The sequence below is a fragment of the Lissotriton helveticus genome, chromosome 6 (genome assembly GCF_964261635.1).
Source record: "Lissotriton helveticus chromosome 6, aLisHel1.1, whole genome shotgun sequence".
Lineage (NCBI taxonomy): Eukaryota > Metazoa > Chordata > Amphibia > Caudata > Salamandridae > Lissotriton > Lissotriton helveticus.
Genome location: NC_136067.1, coordinates 460,070,668 through 460,094,589, shown reverse-complemented (window position 1 = coordinate 460,094,589; position 23,922 = coordinate 460,070,668). Strand labels below are relative to the sequence as shown.

Sequence of the window (23,922 nt, the reverse complement as noted above, 5' to 3'; positions counted from 1 at the left end):
AGCCTATTCCATCAACGAGCTTAACGGAGCTTAAAATTTCTTCCTGGAATATAGCCGGTATTAGATCCAAAGTGGATCATTTTATTTTTATGGACTTTGTTCACTCTCAGGACTTGCTTTGCTTTCAAGAAACATGGAGTGTTGAACCTGTGCATTTGATAGGCTACAGAACTTTCTATTCCCTGACTGTAGCGGTTCCTCATGGGAGGCCGAAAGGTGGTCTGAGTGTTTATCTATCAAATAGATTGGTCTTTGAGAAAATTACTGAACCTGTCAAAGACACTTACTTTCAAATGTTGGTTCTCCATCAGACCAGAGACATCCCAATTGTCGTTGTTAATATATATAATAACATTCCTTGTGAGGATGTCACAAATGTTATAAGGAAATTGACTAAAGTGCTGTTTACCCAGGGGAAACTTTTTAATCATAAACTGATGTTGCTTATACTGGGAGATTTTAACTGCAAAATGTGTGAACTAATTAAGGACAACAGGTGCGGTGTAGCACGGGATGATGGTGTGGGACGTTTCCATGTTAAACATAATCTCTTAGGGGAACAATTTAATATTTTGCTAGCTAACTTTGATTTAGGATTTGCAAATGAAATGTGTAACTCTGCCCCCACATTAGCCCCAACATTCAATGGTAGAGGTCGCTCCTCAACTATAGACTATATCACAGTTTCCAATACTTATGGGAATAGAATACTTTCCTTTAATGTTCATGATATAGCACTGAGTGACCATTTTCCACTTTGTGTGTCTGTCCTGTTGCCCACCCCATCACTATTGTTTAGTGCTGGGGTCGGTAACAGCTTAGTCGCCGATTTAATTATCGGTAAGACTAATGGTTACACTCTGAAGTGAGCTATGATAAACGAGGCAGAGACAACAAAAAAGGTGGTTGAAAAATGTTTCTCATAAATAGCTATATGTTTAGAGACAGACTTACCACCTGAAACTTATCTTGCATCCTTTTTAGTTATTTCGAACGAAATTAAAAACTCCTTGACTAGGCAATTGAAGAACCAGAAGAAGGAGAGAGGTTGGTTTGATTCCAGATGCACTAGGGCTTATACAGCCCTAAAAAAGGCGCTGCATAAAAAACCTAAATCTGCAAAGGACATCTGCAGACTCAGGAAAGATTATAAAATGGCCATTAGAGACAGGAAAAATACCCTGAGGTCAGAAGCTTGGGAGGCTCTTTATTCAGCTTCCAAAAGAAATGACAGCGCGAGCTTTTGGAAAACAGTGAGAACCCCCTTTCTTAGTAAGGAGGTGGGGCCAAAAATAGATATAGCAATACCTGAAACAGACTGGGTTAGTCACTTCTCGAGAGTATACCAGGGAGGTGAGCATGAAGGTGAAGAATACATGGGGTCTTTGACCCCTTCTCCTGACTATCCCCCGAGTAGTGACCTTTTCTTTATTCTCGAGGAAGTTGAAAAGGCCCTGAGTAGAAGTAAGGGCGCTAAGGCGCCTGGCCCAGACGGGGTTTCCATAGATCTATTTAAAAGTATTCCATCTCTGTGGGCGCCCCTTCTGGTCCAGGTGCTCAATGCCAGTTGCGCTACTGACTTCCTCCCCACCTGGGTGGAATCTGTCATTGTCCCGATTTATAAAAAAGGAAATAGACAGGACCCAGCCTGTTATAGGCCCATTTCTTTACTGGACTCCTTTACTAAAATAGCGGGCAGAGTCATTTTGGACCGACTTTTGGACTGGGCGGAGGCAAACTCCGTTCTATCCGACCTTCAGTATGGTTTTCATTCCGGCTTGGGGACCGTAGAACAGGGACTGAATCTGATGATGCTGGTCGGGAAATACACCAGGGCTAAACAAGGTAACTTGTTCTTGGCCTTCGTGGATCTCACGGCCGCGTTTGATTGCGTAGTGCACTCTAAACTGTGGATGATATTGGAAAAATTAGGGGTTGATTTAAACATTATTTATTGTCTTAACCGTTTTTACAGCAACGCGTCGGCCCGCGTTCGTTATGGCCTTAAGGGAGAGTGCACAGACCAAATACCAATCAGGATTGGGGTCAGACAGGGTTGCGTCCTGGCCCCCTTCCTTTTTAATTTGTACATAAATGGATTGGAAGAAGCCTTGTGCAAAGACAGTTCAGATCCCCCATTTGTAGGTGGTCGCCCAATACCAGCACTTTTGTACGCTGACGACGCTGTACTCATGTCACGTACTCAAGTGGGTCTACAGCGGGTGGTTGACAGCTTTTCCCGCTTTATGAATGAGCTAGGCCTGAAAGTCAATACTTCAAAGACTTTCACTATGTATTGTGGCAGACAAATTAAATCTAAGAGGCCAATTTTTATAGCGGGACAGAAGCTCGAATTTGCTAACCATTTTTCTTACTTGGGGATACTTTTTGCCCAAAATGAGACATGGTCCCAAGATGTCTCTGTGAAAAAACGTGAGCTTACTAGATCAACCGCTGTCCTTAAAATCTTTTCTAGAAAATTAGGGACCAGACCCCCTGTAGAATTGATAAAAATATACAAAGCTAAATGTGTAGCAGGTGCTACCTACGGTAGCGGGGTCTGGGGTTTTGCAAACTCACTACCCATTCAGGTTTCTGAAAATACCTTTTTAAAATTTATATTGGCACTTCCCAAAAGCTCCTCTAACTTTAACTGTCACTCTGAACTGGGCCTCTTTTACATTTCAGATCTGATCAAAGTAGAGCCAGTGCTGTTATGGCACAGACTCTGGACTCAAGAGGCAACACATCTAAGTAGAGCTGTTCTAACAGACATTTTGAAGCTGGAGGGTGCTACTAAAAGACTTTGGGTGAAGTATGTTTTTAATTTTTTGAAAGATATTGGGAGAGAGGAATATTTCTCGAACCCTTTGGATATTTCAGAAATCTCACGAAAAGATTTAAAAAAGGAGTGTTTAGCCCTCTTAGAATCTCACCGGGTTGCTGTGGAGGTCTTAAAACCTTCTGTCCAGCAGCACCAATTGATTTTAGTAACTTTTAAGATTCAGCCCTATTTAATTCATGTAAATAACAATTACGAGCGTTTTTTACTTTCACGCTTCAGATTCAATATCTCCCACAGACTGGTTAGCTTTCTTACGATTAACAATTGGACGCATGATCTACCATGTTGTCCCTGTGATAATGTCTCCCCCCAGAGTACCATTCATGTATTTTTATTTTGTAAACTGTATCATGAATTGAGGAAAATTGGCCTATTGCCATTCTTAAGAGTTTTAGGATTTCGTCATTGCCGTGCGGCGATGATTAGCATGCAAGCGCTAGATAATCATGTATCTATAGCGACAACAGCTTTGTACCTAAGGAACGTGATGACTATCAGGAAACGTACGACTACATAACTGCACTTTACAAATGTATTTATAATTGTAACTGCACTTTAAAATGTAATTGTTCTGCTTATGAATCCAATGAATTATTGTATTTTTTATATTTTCTTTTTAAATTGTATATTTGTAATCTATTTGTACTTTTATGATTGCACACAACAATCGAATAAAGATATTTTGAATTGACTAATCAAGATCTCATATTTTTATTGTGTTTAAAATCAGGGCTAGTCCATCTGAATTTACCTGGTGAATGAATGAATCTTGTAAACCAGACAGGACAGTTCACTCATAATGGCACCTGTGTTTAACTGTGCTTGACATATCGCCTGATTTAGAAGATTTTAATCAATACAACGTGCATACATATACTATCTAACAAAGATGGACAAAAGAAGAAAGAAAGTATCAATATCAATTTCCACACCACCAAATGTTTTGCTTGGATAAAAAGAGATTTGTTTGGCACCTTTCAGCTATAAGAAGCACATACATAATGGGTCGCCCTAAACTAACTTTTATCTGACAAATGTATTACATATGACTGATTGTAATGGGCACTGAAAATGTGGAGTTAAAAATTAGCGAATTACTTATTCAAACAGTATTGACCAACATTTTGTCCTACAGATTCTTGAACAAAAAATAAATGACTTACTTATTACCTTCTTGGTTAAGTGATAGTTTTATCTTGACTATGAGTGGCACTAACACATCTCTATTGCAATTTCAGAAAGTTAGAAAACAAATGTGAGTCAATTGTTTCAAGGCATAACTAGTACGCTACAGTAGAAGAGTGGACCAGATTGTCAATGTTTACAGAACGGTATGCATTTATTTACATGTACATATAGGTGGAAACTGTGAGCATCAGAAGTTTCATAAATTCAAAGGAATGCTCTGGATAACTTAAACTAACATTGACAATATTTCAGAGGAATGGGAACATTTGAAGACAAAGTTCACTGTTACACAGTACAAAAATATGCCTATGAACAGGGCAAGCACTTTGAAACGCCAAAAGGATTAGAAGAACTTTAGTCATCTGTGGGGGCAAGTTCAAATGCTTGTGGTTATTGACTCCTTCGGAACCTGCAGATGAGGTAAGTGCAAATCGTTGGTCATATGTCACTAAGCTCTAATACCAGGGTGCAAGATTTATAATTAATGGTGTCAAAACAAGTGCTAGCAGATAATTTGATCAAGCACAGAAATTCATCCTATGCACCCAAAAACGTTTTGGAATAGGGACCTAGGTTTTTAAATTACACTAGGCTCTGCTAAAAACATACGACACAGCTCTAAAATTGTACAAGGTCGGTTGATATTTAGTGAACTTAAAAGTACATTTCAAGTCAGTATTCTTCAGAAATAAATCGAAGGACTGGACACACCCCAGCTGGGCAAAATGGTAATAATTAGATGGCAACTGATTCATTTTATTATCCTACCTCATGGTGAGTTTCATTGGGGCAGCTAGAGTAACTGCAGTTAGTAAAAACCCTGCCTTAGTACCAACAACCAACACTAAATATATTTTATTCTGCGACACATCTCTGTGTGCAAGCATTAAGGTGTACTGAAGATGCTGAATTTTAGTTTCTCACAGTAATTTATATATGAAATAGAGAACTGAATCAATATAGTTGAAGGGCTAACAAAATAGCCATAAAAGTATATTCTGGCATTTCTGACCATGCTAGCTGTAGCTCAACTACCACAGCAACAAATTCGGCACATTCAGAGAAGAACACACCAATGTAACATTATTATTTTGATGTTGGCTTGGGGCACTGCAACTGACCGTTATAGTACATATATCTCTCTAGCATAAATCATTGTGTCTATCTCTGATTTCTTATCATCCCTAATTGAATTAAGAATTAATCCATAAACACATTAAGCCTACCTTAAACAAGGAATGTAAATTTGCAACATACTTTACCAAACCTACAATTCTCGTTCTAATAAACTTCTGCTGTACTTGTGTTGTCACAATTAAAATGAAAACATAAAAATCCCAATCCTCCAACTCTAAGGTGCAATGTTGTACCTTTCCCAATGATATACACTTCCAATAGTCAAAAAATAGAGTGGAAAAATGTCCCATACTTTATTTTGTGTTGCAAACACCCTACATCACTGATGAGACCCATTAAGCTGGTGCGTGATTGCTTGCATTTCTGTCTGGGGGCATCCTGGAATGGCAGTTTGGTTTGGACTGCTCTTATAGGAGCAGGCCCAAGACTGGTTTGCATATGGGTGATCTATGTCTAGAGAGGCACAGTGGGCGAAAAACAAGTCTGGAATGCAGCTCTGAGCACTTGCCAGCGAGTACCTCGGGCACCTCTTCTATCACTTTGTTACTCTAAGCTCTGACAGTTGCAAAGGCCCAGGGTGTACCAGAGAGCATAAATTTAGTTACGTCAAGTAAATCTGAGTCATTCGAATGAACTTAAAGCACATATGCAGCCCCAGTGATCATGGTCTGCTAACAGGGGAGCACAGAGAAATCGAGACTGGGAGAAAAGTCAATGAAATAAAAAAAGTTGCATGAACGTCCCTTTAAATAAAGTCCTAACACCGTTAATCTTCATATCTGCATTATTTTTCGCAAAAAATGACATCTTTTACAGGAAAAACAGAGGTCTGCGATGGACACTGTGTTGAAAATCAGTATTTAACTCATGAATATTTAAAACCCGATCAGTAATAAAAATGGTGTACAGTGGTACATTAACTTGTTAACTCATGTATCATCAGTAACTCTATTGCTGATGAAATTGTGCTGACACAGCACATAGATTCAATGTATTCTCCTGGAACTAGTACCCTGGTCTTTGCTAGTGAGTTCAGAGAGTCTTTAATTAATCATAAGGAAAATTCGTGTACACTTGTGCCAGTCCTACTGGTGCGGTCAATACTAAATGAAAGCTGGAAAGCAGTATCAAAATATTTCAATCTTTAGCTATAAAGGGTAATTATAAAAATTGAGTCGTCGGGATCTTTGGCAACCTTAATTCTCGTGCAGTCATGTTTTTTTATAGTTTGGTGCATGTAAGAAACTTTTACTTGCAGTATGATTCTGAAAGCAAATTTCCTAATTTCTGGGAAATATTAAACTGCTAAGCCGCACAGATGGAGAATTGTGTTCTATGTAAAAAAAAAAATTGAAATTGGTAGTTCCCAATGAAAGCTTGTTATAAGAATATAAGTACTAAATAAATACCAATGGCAGATCTTTCACTATTCAATCGCGCATATCTTGTTATGGGTTTGCTAAGTTTTACACTCATACAACTAGACATAACAGAATGTGTGGAAAGATATCTGTGTATCACAGTTTTCCTTCCATTTGTATTAAAATTCTGCTACACACATTCAAAACTCACCCCATATTGCATTGAAAATAGCTGAGAGTTAGCTATGAAATTATGAAATCGATTGAGCATTGCCTAGAAAGTGAAACCCTGTATTTCACACTGAAAAGCCTAATTGTGCTAGCATAAAGAGTCATATACGTAAATAATGTTCTGCTGCAAGCTATTAAGCATTTTTCAGGGGAATGTACATGCTCTTTACACATCCCTTGGTCCCGAACCAGTCAGCCATCCTCATTGCAGCAAAGACAAAATAATTCTCATGTTTTTCATGTCAACAATTTCAGCATGCATTCAATAATTTATCAGTGCACTAGCACTTAAACATGATGTTAGACATCAACGTGCCCGATAAATTTGCATCAAGATGGCTTTACGTGCTGCAGTTACGACAAAGATTAGCATTAGAGATACCACCAAAGCAAACACGCCCTCTTGCAAAGGATTTGCGGCTATATCACGTTTTTGAATTGTTGCAAGGATATTTTACACCTTTTTACAAGAACTAAACGTTTGTGCTGCCTGTAACTACAACTTGAGTACCAGCAAGACTTATGCCTGGAGATGCAACAGGCTGGTAAAAGGATACAGATGCTGCAGAGAGAACCCATAGTTCTCTACGTCATTAATAAATGTAAACAAAGGCACATCATATTGCCCATAATAATACTTCAGTATAAGACATTGCCAGACCAAAGTGTGGCACCCACGATGATGCAGTATCCAAACATGAGAGTTCCGCCCCGGCCTTCTCCCCAGGTTCAAGAAGGCAGGAAAGGTGACAAAGTTAACGTGTGATAGGATTTTTGGACTTGTAGATTGAGAAGTTTAGCAAACTGTATGGGTAGAAACAGTGGACAAGAAAAAAATCCGAAATACATTATTGAATCCATCTAATGTTCATCAGAAAATGACAAAGTTCACTATCACCCTCACAAAGAAGTGTACTGGAAGGGTTTACTAAACGTCACAGGGGAGCACATATACAAATGAGGTGCCCCTACAGTCAAATGACAGCGACGATAATGCAATCAGGGGCAATGTGGCAACTGTAGATGCCCCAGCTGCTCCCAGGGCTCAGGTTTGCACATAATTGTTGGCAGTGTACAAATGCAGAGAGGTTGAATGAATCTATTAATATACAATACAAAGGATGGGAGCATGTATGACACCTTTTATCTGAGTTACACAACTGGATCTAACCTGTGATGTCAAAACAGTGCCAGTGCTTATGGAAGCCAGCAGGGAAATGTTGGTACAAATGTACAACTGAAAATTCATCCCTTACGCTTATTGTCATTTATATGTCATGTACCAAGATAAATATGTTTCATTTGGTAAGACCAATGGGCAAGGAATTCAAGAGTGGTCCTCTCTCCTGTTGTCCATCTTCTATGGTAAACTGAGAGCAAATGGAAATAGTACCCCCTTTGCATCCGGGGGTGGCTTAATTAACTCGGAGTCAAATGAGCCTGTGTAGCCCCCATCCCGGGATTCTGGACCTAAGCAAAATCGCATTGCACTAGAACGGTTCACACAGTAGATGACATTTCCCAATGCTGTGCAGCGGAAAGGCAGTAAGGAGATCCCACTGCATTCTGGGTTATCTTTCCCACTTTGCCGCAGTGAGGCGCAGTCACTCCACCTTCTGGCCACTGCATTATATTTGAAAACATTGACCCCCTCATTTCGGCCAAGGTCAAAACGGTATATGAAGCCCTTAACTGCCACCATGTCTGCAGAGCGCCGTCGACTGCTGTTGTAGGGACACTCCTCCCAGGCATTGCGACGTGGATCATACCTCAGCAGCCGATAGAAGAGAGTTCCCCCAGAGACATAAATCTCTCCAGCACAGGTGACGGCCTCATGTGCCACAGCAAAGGCTCCCTTAGGCAGTGGGGCCACTGACGTCCATCGGTCAGTGCGTGGGTCATATCGCTCCACTGTGAATAAGCACTCACCTCCCACTGCATAGAGATATCCATCCAGGGCCAAAAGCTTGAGCTGTGCGCGGGGCTGGCTGAGGGAGCGCACCTGACTCCATTCACCAGTGGCTGGGTTATAGCAGAATACCTTGTCCGACTGTTTAGCTCGCTCCCCTTGGCCATGAATGCCACCTGCAATGAAGAAGTAGTTATAGAGGACACAGGCACTGCAACCCTTGGCATTGGCTTCATCAGGTATCTGGGTGAGGGGTCTCCAAGACTTGGTTTGCTCATTATAGACATAGATGAAGCGACTCTCCTCATCAGTAGAGGAAGTGCTGACAGTGCTGGCGGGGCTCTGCGGACGGCTGCTTTCCCGGCTCTGGGGTCTACTACTGCCAAAGCTGTTCATCCTTTCAAAGGCATCACTCATCTCTGCCACCAGAAGTCGCTGCTCTCGTCCCTCTGTCCTACGCCGCAGGATAAGGTCTCTCTCTGCCCCACTCAGGCGTCCATATACTGCTGGATCACGCAGCACCTGCAGGAAGTTGTCACTCATAAAGCGGTAAGTGGCTTCACGGAGTTCACTCAACCTCTGACGCTTGGCTATGCTTAGTATTTGGTAGCAGTTGGCAATAGTGATCTGTGCCCGCATGCTGTCAGTAGCACACTGCACAGCACAAGGCATCTGAAGAAACTGTGCACCTGCAATCACCTCTACTACTGTCTCCAGAGTCACTTCTAGGTGTGAAGTGTAGATGTAGTCTATCAGCAGCTTCAGAGTGGTGTAGCTCAGACCCTTGATACGGAGAATGTCCCGGGAGGAGCGTGCCCTAAAGTAGTCACTCTTCTCAGCCAGTACAGGCTTATGAGCCTGGATTCTCTTCCCGGCCACCTCAATCACCAGATCTGGAGTACCCTCGGCTGAGTAGTCCGATACTGACACTTTTCCATTGCCCAGGTGGTCTGATGACTTCGTGTCTTCCTTTCCTCCCGGCTGTGTGTTTATCTTATCATCTTCCCTCATCAGACGAGCATGATTGTCACTCTTTTGCCCTGCTCCAGACTGAGCACAGTTGGCAACAAGAGGAGGGGAGCTGCCATTCCCCAGTTCAGAGCTGGTGCTGGTATTATTAATCTCCCACTGGTTTTCAACGACTCGGCCACCATACCTTCCCGTGCCAGTACTGTCCTCCCGAGGCTCAGTGGAGAAGCAGAGTGAGGAGCCCAGGCTGCAAGGGGACTGGACCTGAAATTCTCCTTCCTCTCCCAGTTCCCCATTGCTGCTAAAGTCTAAGTTCCCCTCGAACTCGGGACTGTCCATGCAGCTGGAGTGCAGGGTGGTGGAACTGCTGTGGCTGCTCCCAGCATCTCTGGCCAGCGCTGGCTGCACAAAGTCGAGGTCACATGTCGCCACTGGGAGAGGCGCCGATGGGCCCTCGTTGCTGTGAGCAACACCTTCATAGTTGGCTAAATTCATCGAGTTTTCCATGGCTTCCGCGTTGCTGCCTTCGGCTCAGCACATAGCTCTGACAACAAAACTAACCTCGGACAGCTTTAGCGGCTTTGCTCTCTTTTTTCTGTCACTTTTTTCACGATGCAATTTTCTGACATGTCACTGATCCGCTCCTCTGAAAGAAGGGTGTGGCGTGTGGCAGAGAGAACAGCTCTAAACATTGAACTTTTGAACTACTTTATGTCAACATGCTCCATATCTGCAGGCGCAGCTCTCTTTACAGAATGCTGATTGTTTTATTAGTCACACGTGTCCCAGTGATCGCTCCGGTTCTCGCACATAGCCGTCAAAGTCCCACCATTAATCGCAAAGATCGCAAACCGTGCAGGGGATTATATTTCAACCAGACGTCTCTCGACTGTGCAGGGCACAGGTTTGGGCACACCTACAAAAAATATAGTGGACTCCACTGTCAACGACGAGTGTCTAATATCGCCATCACTGCAGAGAGGTTGTTTTTTTTTTGTTTGCACCACCAGTAGCGTGATTATTGGATCATTTTACAAGTAGCAGCGAAATGTATAATTTTTAGAAAGGATTCCGTAAAACCTGAACGTGACTCATGAAACCTCCCCTGAGGAAATTAAACAAGAAATGTCTCTCTGCAGAAAACACGAAAACTGAACTCTTGCTAGTTAATACAAAATATCCTCGCAGCGGGAATTATCTTTCCTTTAGCATTTGGGCATCAACTGCTCGGGTTGTGGCGGGTTTGACTGTTTATTTTCCATTGCTGCACAGGGCGCAGAAGCCATGCTGTAATTTCCCTTTCGTCCGGTGTGCAGAGGTGGGAGGGGCCAGTTTCGCAATCTCTGATTTGAGGCAGGTTACAAAGCAGCATGCAAGCCTCAGTAAAATATTAGACTTCAAGCTTAAAAAAATGACTTGTCGTGCGGGTCAACACTCAGTTTCTTCTTCAGGGGGAAAACGACACCACTCTTATCTATTCAGAAGTTGGCATTCCGAATATTGCAGGGGGGGATTATGACGTACCCCAAATTCCTCCTGAAAAATAAGAAATAAAACGTATGAGCGGTCTGATTTTCGAATAGGACACATTCATAGTTCTAAAGACATAATACGTTAGCCAGTCTGTATAATGCAACTGCCTAAATTCAAGGTTGGTTGACCATCGTTTTACTGGCCAACAGACCAACTTATTTGTTTAGTTATTTTATTTTATAAATGTATACATCATAAAAATATTTGTATTTAGCATTAATACTGCACACACATACAAAGACGTGAATATTAATATGCGCTTCGTTTAAATTAAAGATATTCCATATGACTATATGTTCACCTCAATACAGTAACCTATTAATAAAATAATAATATATGGACATACAGCTTTGATCACTATGAAATCATTCGAATTCATAAACAACTTAATTATAGCACTGCCATCAATAATTTTTTATAAGTTCACATACATTTAACTTCGATTTTCTGTTTGATTTTACTAAATCCATAGACTCATTCTCTTTCATTTTCTCAAATCAAATTAGAGATTATAATCCTTGAGGTAAACTATGCCGTGCAAAGAGATGGATAGGATAGTGTCAAATGTGTGCCTTTTTAAAGCAGCGGTACAAAAGGGGGTGGTGATGGACGGAGTATCTGAATCAATCAAACACTCACACCCAGTCAAAAGATCTGGGTTTAATCCATCACCGTTCTTTAGCCCACTCTGCCACCCCAGTTCAGACATGGCTATATGCAAATCAGTCTGACCCTGTGCCTCATGGGAACAGTCCAGCCCGAACTGCCAAGCCATGTCTTCCCTGGACCAGAATCAAGCGTCCATCACCACCCCCTTTTGTACCGCATTGGCTGCCACAAGGGTGGCAGGGTATGCTCAGACGTGAGTCCCTTGCTCACTTTGCCACTGGATTCAAGCAAGCCAGGCTGAAGACGGCTGTAATGCCAGAAACCGAACCTCGGAAGCTTGTTTCCGGTCCAGGGAAGGCATGGCTTGGCAGTTCGGGCTGGACTGTTCCAATGAGGCACAGGGTCAGACTGATTTGCATATAGCCAAGTCTGAACTGGGGTGGCAGAGTGGGCTAAAGAACGGTGACGGATCAAACCCAGATCTTTTGACTGGGTGTGAGTGTTTGATTGGTTCAGATGCTCCGTCCATTACCACCCCCATTTGTACCGCTTTGGCCGTCACAAGTGTGGCAGGGTATGCTCAGACGTGAGTCCCTTGCTCACTTTGCCACTGGATTCAAGCAAGCCAGGCTGAAGACGGCTGTAATGCCAGAAACCGGTCCTCGGAAGCTTGTTTCTGGTCCAGGGAAGGCATGGCTTGGATGTTCGGGCTGGACTGTTCCCATGAGGCACAGGGTCAGACTGATTTGCATATAGCCATGTCTGAACTGGGGTGGCAGAGTGGGCTAAAGAACGCTGATGGATCAAACCCAGATCTTTTGACTGGGTGTGAGTGTTTGATTGGTTCAGATGCTTCGTCCATCACCACCCCCTTTTGTACCGCTTTGGCCGCCACAAGTGTGGCAGGGTATGCTCAGACGTGAGTCCCTTGCTCACTTTGCCACTGGATTCAAGCAAGCCGGGCTGAAGATGGGTGTAATGCCAGAAACCGGTCCTCGGAAGCTTGTTTCTGGTCCAGGGAAGGCATGGCTTGGATGTTCGGGCTGGACTGTTCCCATGAGGCACAGGGTCAGACTGATTTGCATATAGCCATGTCTGAACTGGGGTGGCAGAGTGGGCTAAAAAACGCTGATGGATCAAACCCAGATCTTTTGACTGGGTGTGAGTGTTTGATTGGTTCAGATGCTTCGTCCATCACCACCCCCTTTTGTACCGCTTTGGCCGCCACAAGTGTGGCAGGGTAAGCTCAGACGTGAGTCCCTTGCTCACTTTGCCACTGGATTCAAGCAAGCCGGGCTGAAGATGGCTGTAATGCCAGAAACCGGTCCTCGGAAGCTTGTTTCCGGTCCAGGGAAGGCATGGCTTGGCAGTTCGGGCTGGACTGTTCCCATGAGGCACAGGGTCAGACTGATTTGCATATAGCCATGTCTGAACTGGGGTGGCAGAGTGGGCTAAAGAACGCTGATGGATCAAACCCAGATCTTTTGACTGGGTGCGAGTGTTTGATTGGTTCAGATGCTCCATCCATCACCACCCTCTTTAGTACCACTTTGGCCGCCACAAGTGTGGCAGGGTATGCTCAGACGTGAGTCCCTTGCTCACTTTGCCACTGGATTCAAGCAAGCCGGGCTGAAGACGGCTGTAATGCCAGAAACCGGTCCTCGGAAGCTTGTTTCCGGTCCAGGGAAGGCATGGCTTGGCAGTTCGGGCTGGACTGTTCCCATGAGGCACAGGGTCAGACTGATTTGCATATAGCCATGTGTGAACTGGGGTGGCAGAGTGGGCTAAAGAACAGTGATGGATCAAACCCAGATCTTTTGACTGGGTGTGAGTGTTTGATTGGTTCAGATGCTCCGTCCATCACCACCCCCTTTTGTACCGCTTTGGCCGCCACAAGTGTGGCAGGGTATGCTCAGACGTGAGTCCCTTGCTCACTTTGCCACTGGATTCAAGCAATCCGGGCTGAAGACGGCTGTAATGCCAGGAACCGGTCCTCGGAAGCTTGTTTCCGGTCCAGTGAAGGCATGGCTTGGCAGTTCGGGCTGGACTGTTCTCATGAGGCACTGGGTCAGACTGATTTGCATACAGCCATGTCTGAACTGGGGTGGCAGAGTGGGCTAAAGAACGGTGATGGATCAAACCCAGATCTTTTGACTGGGTGTGAGTGTTTGATTGGTTCAGATGCTCCGTCCATCACCACCCCCTTTTGTACCGCTTTTTAAAGCAGCAGCCATTCTACAAGACCGCGCTTTTGACCTACAAATTAGAATGGATACTGTAACATTTTTAATGCAGTTTATGGCCAAACGCTGTTCAGATTTTTAGCAGACCGGTTTGCAGCAGGCCCTCCATCATTCCCCCAATGAAGACAAATGCATTTCAATTTGTATTTTTATAGTGTTTTCAATACCCCTAATGAGGCCTAAAAGTATAACTCAATCTCAGATGACCTATTGGACAGTCATGTAGTGCCTGCAAAGCTGTGCCAGTCGTGTCAACAATAAGTAGAAAATGAGCCAGGAATAATGTGTAAGAAACATGAACTATAGAGTTCTATATTGTACAACTACAAAATCACCAAATGTCACTGTCAGACTGACATTTTCAAGCCGTCCTCTCGTTCTATGAGCTGGGATGCTTTGCACCCACACCAGCCATAACTCTAGAGCTGAAACAGACAGTGGGGACCCAAGACGTCAGGGTCTTGATTCAGCTCTAGAGAGTTTCTCAACTTTGCACCCCACAACTATAATATCATTCTGCAATATACGACGCACCTAAACAAAATCGGCCACCAAACATCGCACCTATACAAACTCCTGTGCCCGGTAACGACAAGACTAAACGACAAAACATTAGAATACTGGGAAACCCAACACAATAGGCGCTTGAGCGAGAAGGAAAAGCTTCGCCTGTGGATCTCAGTAGCCAAAAATAAAGTCACCCCAACCTTAGCAGAAACTAAATACTGGCTCCTCCACAAAGCGTACTGGACCCCAGGACGCCTGGTGTTTGTCGGGCTCCGTGATAGCGACCTATGCTGGAATTGTCATAAACAAAAAGGGGGCCTAGCACACCTTATCTTTTACTGCCCCAAGGTCAAGATATTCTGGGGTAAAATAAGAGAATATATAAACAGCATAATGGGGTACTCACTACAACCTGACTTCCTAGGGGTAGTTGCCGCCTTCATGGCTCCAGAAATTCAGTCCAAAGACGACAGCGAACTGATCGACCTCCTGTTCACAGCGGCTGTTAAAACTATCATAGCGAACTGGAAAGACACAGGGAAGGCAACCTTTAAAAGTTGGCTCAATTAGATCACGTTCCTAAGAGGGGCGGACAACATAACATCAAAACACTCATCCAACCCCACCCCAAAGGGCGAGATGTGGCACTCCTTGGACAACTATCTGGGCTCGCACAAACCTCCATAGGAAGGTCACGGGGCTCGGTTCCCTCACACACAGCCTCACACCCAGCCTCCTCACATCGCATACTCTGGAAGTATGGCGGCTAACGACTGCGCTACCCATCCCGTCCTCTTTTCCTTTCTCTCTTTTCCCACTTCCGTTTCCTACCTTCGAGGATAATACATAAGACCACCAATGCAGCATACGCCAAGGTCATGATTGCCTATCTAATGTACACGTGACCAATCATGTCAACGATATGCCTACTGTAACCCCAACGGCGTATAACGACACCAGTATTGCCTTCACTATATCTGTACTATACATACAAAATTTTCTATTAAAATCTTTTGAAATAAAAAAAAAGCACAAAAAGTTGAAAAAACAGAATCATGAAATCTGAACTACAAACCCTTTGAGTTGATGTCTACACTAGCACAAAGACGAAATTCACCACAACAGATCTCCTCATTTTCATGTATAACCCAGAACTAAGACAAAACACATTCAAGACAACACTAGCCAGAAGCAAGGTTCTTAAAATCCAAGGTGGCCACTGAATCAGTGGCACCACCTTCTCCAATGTCATTGGAAACCTCGCTACAAAGTTTTTCAGGTGATCCATTATGAAGAAGGCAAATGATGTGAACTTCTTGGTATTTGAATAGATTTTCCAGCACCTGAAAAAGCCTAAACAACTCAAAAGGCTAATATCTATTGAATCACCAACACAACTCAAAAACATCACATCAAAAATTATTACCAGTGTCCCCACTATCAACATTTGTAAGCAATAGGACTGAGCATTTACACAGGATAAACATAAGGGTGCCTCCCATGCCACTCTGACAACCACATACTCGCACAATGTGGAATAAACCTAATTAAGCAAATATCATGAACACACCAAACTTACCTACAACAGACTAGTGACATGACACAATAAATTCAGCTCTATGGCATGTACCTACAGAAACACCATATTTCATTGCTAAATACCCCTAATCCTATCTCTCAGCCATCATCAGGATCAGTCAACAAATCTAACACATTTTCAGAACCTTCTCCCACCCAATCACAGCTCTACTCTAACCAAATCAGTACAATGTATTTTGCATACTTTTTTGTGCTCTTCATATTATGTTACTTTAAGGTTTTCTTTTTCAGTTATAAAGACACACCTGCAGGTACCAAAGCTAGTTGAAAAAATAAAAATAACTGAAGTAATAACCAGCATCGTGGTCTATCTAGAAATCTTTGAAGGAGGATGGAAGATGTGAGTAAAGAAGGGAACCTGTTATATGAATGTATGTATTTTAAGAGGGAGTGAACAAGGGAATTGAGGAACACAAGAAGTAGGCATTAGTAGAAATTGAGAAAGGGAATACAGAGAGATAACAGTGAGCAGAGCAGTGGAAGAGGTGAAAGAGGGGCGATGAAGGGTGAAGAGGGAGGAAAGGTTAAGATCAGAAAGAAAGAGGGTAGGTGAGCTGGCATAAGGATGAAGATTACTTGTAAGAAAAAAAGGGAGATGAAGAAAGCAAAGACCTGATGTTGTCACAAAGCAGATGTATGTAGGCTATTCAGGCCTATTTTTCTTTCACAAATACCATACAAGAAAGCAATTGAGAACAACAATGAATTCATTACATGCATTTGACATAAGGGAACTAAAATCTCAAAGGAAAACATGAGCGGCAAATAATAGCCAAAGTGAGGGAACGCGTATGTGGATATAGAAAACGTGAGGGGTACTAAAAGGAAACGGAGGTGAGACAAACACAGGGAGTGGAAGTTAATTGGGAATTGAAATGGAAGGAATGGAAAAGAGAGCTGGCTAGCTAGAGTCAGAGAATAGAGTGAAGGAAAAGGGCGTGGAAGGGACGGACTCGGAGAGGAGATGGAATGGGAGAGAGTGTGAGTGATTTAATGAGAAGGCGAAACAGTGTAAGAACGATAGGAAAATAAAGGAGAAATACGCTAACCCGGTCACTCTACACCTACCCCCATCTATCATGGTTTGTCTCCATTTAGACCCAGCTTTCAATTGTCACAGGTCCCAATTTCATGCCTCAGTTTACTGCCAACATATCCCTAATACCAGTTCCCAATATCATCATCCACCCACATTCTACACCCACATTGCTACTGCCCCACAGCCAGCCAGAATGTATACATCACCTCCTTATCAGTCCTCCTTTATTGGACTCTGTACTTCAATAACGCCTAATACTGATTTGAATATCAAAATCGCTGCGTTCCTCCAGTATCCTCATTACAATTCACACTGCTTACCTACCCGCACCAACCTCTACGAATTTCCTATCTACAACACAATGTATCTAATGTCAACCTTCATGCATCCCCACCTCTCTTATCCATAGCCCCCATTGTCAGAATTAGAATTTTTAACCACTTTCATTACCAATGTCCATGCTTCACTACCTCTTCCATGTAGCAGCCTATGAGTAGCCTTCATAATTACCCTCTTCACTCATTATCATCATACAAGCATCAACATCCCCCAGTACCAGTTCATAGTACATTCATGAGACACAAGTGTTAATTAACAATAAAAAATAAAAGAACGATTCATGCGTCCATAAATGCACTAGTACCAGATTCAGGTTAACGTTCAATGTTTGCCATATTTTTACCTAACACGAGTCCCTTCAAACCCCATATACCTGTTTCTTTCAATCCCTGTGTTTCTATGGTACTAGACTCAAATTAACTACTACCATAAGCACCCCCATCTTCTGCATACACCCCAATGTTACAAAGTTTTGAAGAGGAACATGTTATGTCAAAAAGAGGGGCAATGTCAAAATTCACATTCTAATGCATTGAGCAAAAATGATTTTAAAGCCAAAGGAGACATGTCCTTACCTTCTTACTCTATACCAACAACCATCTATCATGGTCTGTCTCCATGTAGATCTGGCTTTCAATATGACAACACATTCATTAAAAATAGCAACACAAGCCATCAGTCTAGACTATGGTTCAGATGTACGACCAGTGTAAATTGCAACTCGCACTTTGTGCTTGATTGCGAGTCGCAATTTACAATGTCCAACAGTGTCAAAGACACTGATTGCGATTCCCAATGTAGTCGCAAAATGTGAGGCTCATGACTATTAATGAGGCACTCGCAATTTGCGACCCCATTGGGAATGGATGGCCCTCCCAGGGATAGTGGCCTGCTGGGATCAGCAGACCTCCATGTCTGGGACTGCTTTTCAATAAAGCAGCTTTTGTTTAATTAAATGCAGCTCGTTTTTCTTAAAGGAAAACTGGATCTATTTTTTAAAAAAAATAATGAAACGATTTTGTTGAATTTTTTAAGGGCAGGTAGTGGGCCCTGGGACCGCTGCTTGCACCTAAAAATATTTTTCTCAACATTTGCAAAGGGGAAGGGGTCCCCTGGGGACCTCCTCCCATTTGCGACTGCCTTACCACCCTCTTGAAGAGGGCAGTAAATTGCGAGTGTTTTGCGACCGCAATTGCGGTCGCAAAAAATTCGTACATGGCTTGTGAGTCACTATTAGGAAGGTAACGACCCTTGCTAATAGCGAGTCGAGTCACAAAATATTTGCGACCGACGAAATAGTGTTAGTACATGGCCTAGAGGAAAATTGCATGCACAAAAGGGTCACAAACCTGTTTGCGAATGCAATGTTTCATCGTACATCTGGCCCTAAATCTTTAAGCCTGACTTTTCCAGAAACCATTTTGATGGCTGGCCTGAGAAATGTGTAAAGGGCTAATTAAGTTGGTGGCACAATCAGTTCTGCAGGCCCACTAGTAGCATTTAATTTACAGGTTCTGGGCACATTTAGTGCACCTTACTGGCAACGTATAAGTAAATTAAATATGCCAGTTGTGGATAAGCCACTGTTATCAAGTTTAAGGGAGACAGCACAAGCACTTTAGGTTAGCAGCGGTAAAGTGCGCAGAATCCTAAGACCAGCAAATACGAAGTCAGCAGAAACAGGAGATCTGAAGGCAAAATGTTATGAGAAACCACGCAAGGACAATAAGGATGTCTGAAGGCAAAAGAGGTCTAGGCTTCTATCCAGCATTGATACCGGCAGTTGGTCTCACACAATTGCATTTCGACTTGAGATCACATCTGACTCAATTCCATGAGTCTAGCATTGGAGTTTACTGGCTTTTAACAAATTTGAGTACTTGTTTTGTTATAGTAATTGTTCTTATTTTAAGTCTCTACCACAATTATTTTCTATGGGAGGGTGTTACTGTAATCGTGGTTGGCCATGTGTGGTGCAGGGCTTACGCCACCAACCAGCTGGAATACTTTTACACCTGTTTTAGATACTTTTGTTTGTAATAACTATAGAAGTGCATTTGTGGATAGCAAGGGGCTTACTCTTTTGTGGGTGGGAGCCTGGCCCACCCTACACCCCTTGCTAATTATTCCTTAAACACTTCTCACTTCTCCCTTAAACACTTCCTTTTATTTATAATTAGTTCCTATTTTCCAGCTACTCCGCCCTGTCCAGTCCACACTGATTACTAAAATGTATAACTATGTCTGTGGAGTATAATAAGTTATGAATTTCTTACTAATAAGAGTCCTATACTGCATTGACAGTTGAAACTGGAAATATAACCGGAATTGCTGGACTACCGCCATTGCTGTCATTTGTCCCGAACAGCCTAGGGATGCAAACAACTTTCTTATCATCCATATCATTTTTTATTAAGGTATATGTTTATCTAACACTTATGTGTTGCACTGTTTTGGATATGTCTATTTAACACCTTTTTTGTTAAACAGTCTTGTATTTCGGAGCACGGTCACAGCCTTCACTTCTTATTTGATTTTTCTCTCTCAAATTTTACGGGTTTTTTCTTCCTTACTTTCCCTCTTTTTTCCTTCTTGTTATCTACCTATACAACAGTGTTCCTTAGATTTTTCATATAACTTGTCTGGCAGTTCTGAATAGGTACTGTTCTTAGTGGCACTCTGAGATAACCTTGGTATCTCTTCTAAATACTGTTTATTTTTCTTGGAGTTGCCTCAGTGAAACACTACATCTTATTTTTTATCTTTTTGTGTGAATTATGAGAAGATGTAACCTCATGCATCTGCATACTACTATGTAATATTGAGTGTTGGATTTAATGTTTTTTCTAAGAGCCTTGAAAAAGTCATCTACATGATAAAACAATTGCTGGCTTTCTTCAACAACACTTCATACTTCGCGTCAAAACAATCAAGAACATTTGTGTTTTTGCCCTTTGTACTCATATGGTTACATATTCTGTATTATATATATTGCATGGTGCGGTGTTCATTAAAATTAAGTGACAACAAGGTTGGTTGACTAACTTGTGGTTGTGCTCTGTAATCAATATTTTGTGATGTGTGTGGAGATCCCTGCACATAAAAGATATAAGAACTGTTGACTTCTGCATATAGGTCTGTGAATAGCATGCTATGTTATGTTATGTATCACCCGTGAGGGTATTCAGGTGTTGTAGAAGGAAAGTAGGCAGGGTGGAGCTCCTAGCTAAACAGCCAAGTCTTCGGTTTAATGCGGAAGTTGAGAAGTGAAGGAGCTGACCTGATGTGTTGAGGAAGTTCATTCCAGTACATGGCATTGATGATGGAGAAGGCACCCTGTTGACTTCTGCGAAAGCGGCGGATCCCTGTGAAGTTGAGAGAGGTAGAGTGTAGGTGTTTGGGTGGTTGGTAGAGTTGTAATTCATCATTGAGGTATGCTGGTCTGGTTTTGTGGAGGACTTTGTAGGCATGGATGATCAGTTTGAATTGGCAACGTTTCTGGAAGGTTGGTCATTGTAATTCAGTGCGGCAGGAAGTGATGAGAGCACTTCTGGGGACTGAGGTGAAGTAAGTCCTGGTGGTGTTCATGTCAGGGAGGGAGAGGTTGAGTTGGTATATTGTTGGAGTAGTAGACAATGTTGATACTGTGAGTTTTTATATTGTGAGGGGTACCATGTACACATTAAATAGACAGTTGGGCTGAGGGACGAACCCTGGGTACACCGCAGACGAGCTTCTTGGTTTCATAGGTGTGTGGGGGGAGCATGTCTCATTAAGTTCTGTTGCAGAGGAAGGAGGCAACCCATCTCAGAATGGGCCCTTGAATTCGTGAGTCCCAGAGTTTGCAGTTTTGAAGACTGCTGAGAGATTGAGCAAGATTAAAGTAGCGGTTTCACCTCTGTCCATGATGGACCAGATGTTCTCATTTGCTGACAGCAGGGCACTGTGGTTGCTGCAGAACCCTAACTGGGTGGAGTCTAGGAGGAGGTGCTGTTCTAGATGGGCGGAGAGCTATCTCTTGATCTCTTCCTCCAGGACTTTGTAAACCAGAAAGAACTCAATAACAACAGAGTCATCTTGCTCCTTCCTTCAACGTACAGAGTGTTTCTTTAGGAGAGATGTGACTTCTGCATATTCACATCTATCCAGGAAGGTTCCACTAAGGATTGAGGAGTTGATGATGGTGGTGATGTTGGCACTGCTCAGTGTTCTTCCCACTATTTTACTACTGCTAAATGTACTACAAAATGCATTTTGTGAATAGGTCCCAATTAATATATGTCACTGTTGGACCTGGCCCTTTTTGGCAGGTGCACCTCGAAACTTTTTGCTTTTGACTAGCCTGTTTCTGCGCACTTTTTCACCGTGGTACAGTGTAAAGTGCCTGAGCTCTCTGTGTATGTGTGGTGAGTGACCTGCCCTCCCATAGGAATGCATGGGGAATATGTGTGACCATTGTAGTTCCTGATGTGTGGGGAGTGCAGGGTCGAGTTTGGTATGTGCAATCTCGTGAGATTGAATGCTGCGTAATGATGTATGTGGCATGAGTGTGTCTAGTGTGGAAGTGCCACTTCTAGACATGGGTGTGCGTGTGTAGTGAGTCTGCTGGCACGTGATTGGCTGGAGCCTGGCTCCAGGAGTGTGCCTGGGCCTTCTTGTGGATTGACTGTCTGGTTTGAGGGTGACAGGGGCTGGGGAGCCCCCAGGAGGTTGTCTGAGTCAGCCCTTGGTTGAATGACTGCATCTGCAACTAGAGTGGTGGGAGGAGATAGCACCTGGGAGTGAATAGGGCTGTGCCTGCCTGCCACAATGCTGGCTCCACCTCCTGCCGGGCGGCTGTCGCCTCTGCCCCTCACACTGAAAGGAAGGAAGAAGCAGCCAGGAAGTCCAAGTGCTCCAGTAACACCCAGAACTGGTTTAGACCGGGCTCAGGGCCCACTTGCACAAAGACTTCAAAGACGTTTAGGGGTATAAGAGAAGGACCCCTGACAACAGATTTGGAGATTCTACAATTAAGAGGAACCTCTGCCAGAAGAAGGACTCCCGAAGAAACTGAGGAAGACTGCCCTTGCTGTGTGCTCTGGGGCTGACCTGCTTTGCTGTTCATCTGAAGGAGAGAAGAAGGGGACTTTGCTGTGACCCCTGCCTGCCTAACCTACAAGACTTTGCTGTGTACTGTATCTTTAACAGAAACTCCAAGGGCCTGAGAAGAGCTGGCCTCCTGTCCTGGAACCCAGGGTCAAAAGGTTCCATAGAAACTAAGAGACGCTGTGAAGATCGTGCTGCAGTTTGCCTGGTGCGTGCATTTTCAACTGCTGGCCTGGGGCTGAGATCGGTGTGCTCATCGGCACGCATTCTACGAGGTCCGGAGGATCGTGGTGTCTCCCCTCGTGAGTTTGCCCCAAAAGAGATCTTGTGGCTGTGAGGGCGGTCTATCGCGACCAGCGCCCCTGAAATCACTGTGCCGCTGAGTATCGCTCTTGCCCGGGGCCTGAAAGCGCCCGACGACCTCGTTGTCCCTTGCTGGGGGCAGCGGAGACGGAGATCGAAGCCGCCGTGCTCCCATTGGCTGGAAGAAACAAGCCTCCTCAGTGAACGCCACGCTGGGATTGGTCCAGCGCCGCCGCGTCATCATTGGAGCCGAGGTGAGTGGCTAAGGTCTCCGTGTCACCAGGGGCTCGTCCCGGGAACCGAACTGCCATTGGCTGACTCCCGGGAATCTGCAAAGGCTTGTCTCTGGAGCCGCGACCTCATTGGTCTATCCCAGGGAAGCCTCGTCGGAAGACGCCGGAGTCTGCGTCCCGGTGAGTGCGTGCAGTGTGTTGGGCCGAGCCCCCGAGAGGCGCTGACCTCTGGGGCCTTCTTGTTTGGAGCCACGAGGCTCTGGGAGCAGTTTGTTCATTCCGAGCCGAGCGAGGCTCTGGGGCATTGCTTCGTTGTGGAGCCCAGAGAGGCTCGTGACCGCGTTGCTTTACATGGAGCCCAGAGAGGCTCATGGCCGCATTTCTTTACTTGGAGCCCAGAGAGGCTTGTGGGGGCAATTTGTTTGCGAACCCAGAAAGGCTCTAGAGGGCACATATGTGTTTAGAGCCTCGAGACTCCCACGACCACGGGGCATTGTTGTCTAGAGAGTCTGTATGGCTCCATCATGTGGTGCAATTTGCTTGAAGGGCTACTGATGGCCCATGCCACAGTTTTGTTATTTCCCAGCTGCCCAGCAATTAGTGGGCAGCTGCACCGTTTAGGTTTTGCGCCGGTGGCGCACCCCTGACTGACGCTGCTTTGGCAGTGCGCCCTGACATTCTGGACACAGGGCTTTTTGAGTCCCCTTGTTGGATGGCCAGTTGGCCAGGGGGCTGGTATATGATTTCTGCGCAATATGATTTTACTATGTTTATAATGGTAATTACCTA

The 23,922-nt window shown here is 43.9% G+C and overlaps 1 protein-coding gene across 1 annotated transcript in view; it reads right to left on the bottom strand.

The window, feature by feature from the left end:
* Positions 1 to 4,016: 4,016 nt before the first annotated feature.
* The window catches only part of KBTBD11 (kelch repeat and BTB domain containing 11), a 113,906-nt gene continuing 94,000 nt past the window's right edge, over positions 4,017 to 23,922 (bottom strand). Inside the window, exon 2 of the mRNA XM_078647921.1 lies at positions 4,017 to 11,176. Within this exon, the coding sequence (XP_078504047.1) occupies positions 8,123 to 10,147 (2,025 nt within the window). The 5' untranslated portion in view covers positions 10,148 to 11,176 and the 3' untranslated portion in view covers positions 4,017 to 8,122. The remainder of the gene's footprint in view (positions 11,177 to 23,922) is intronic.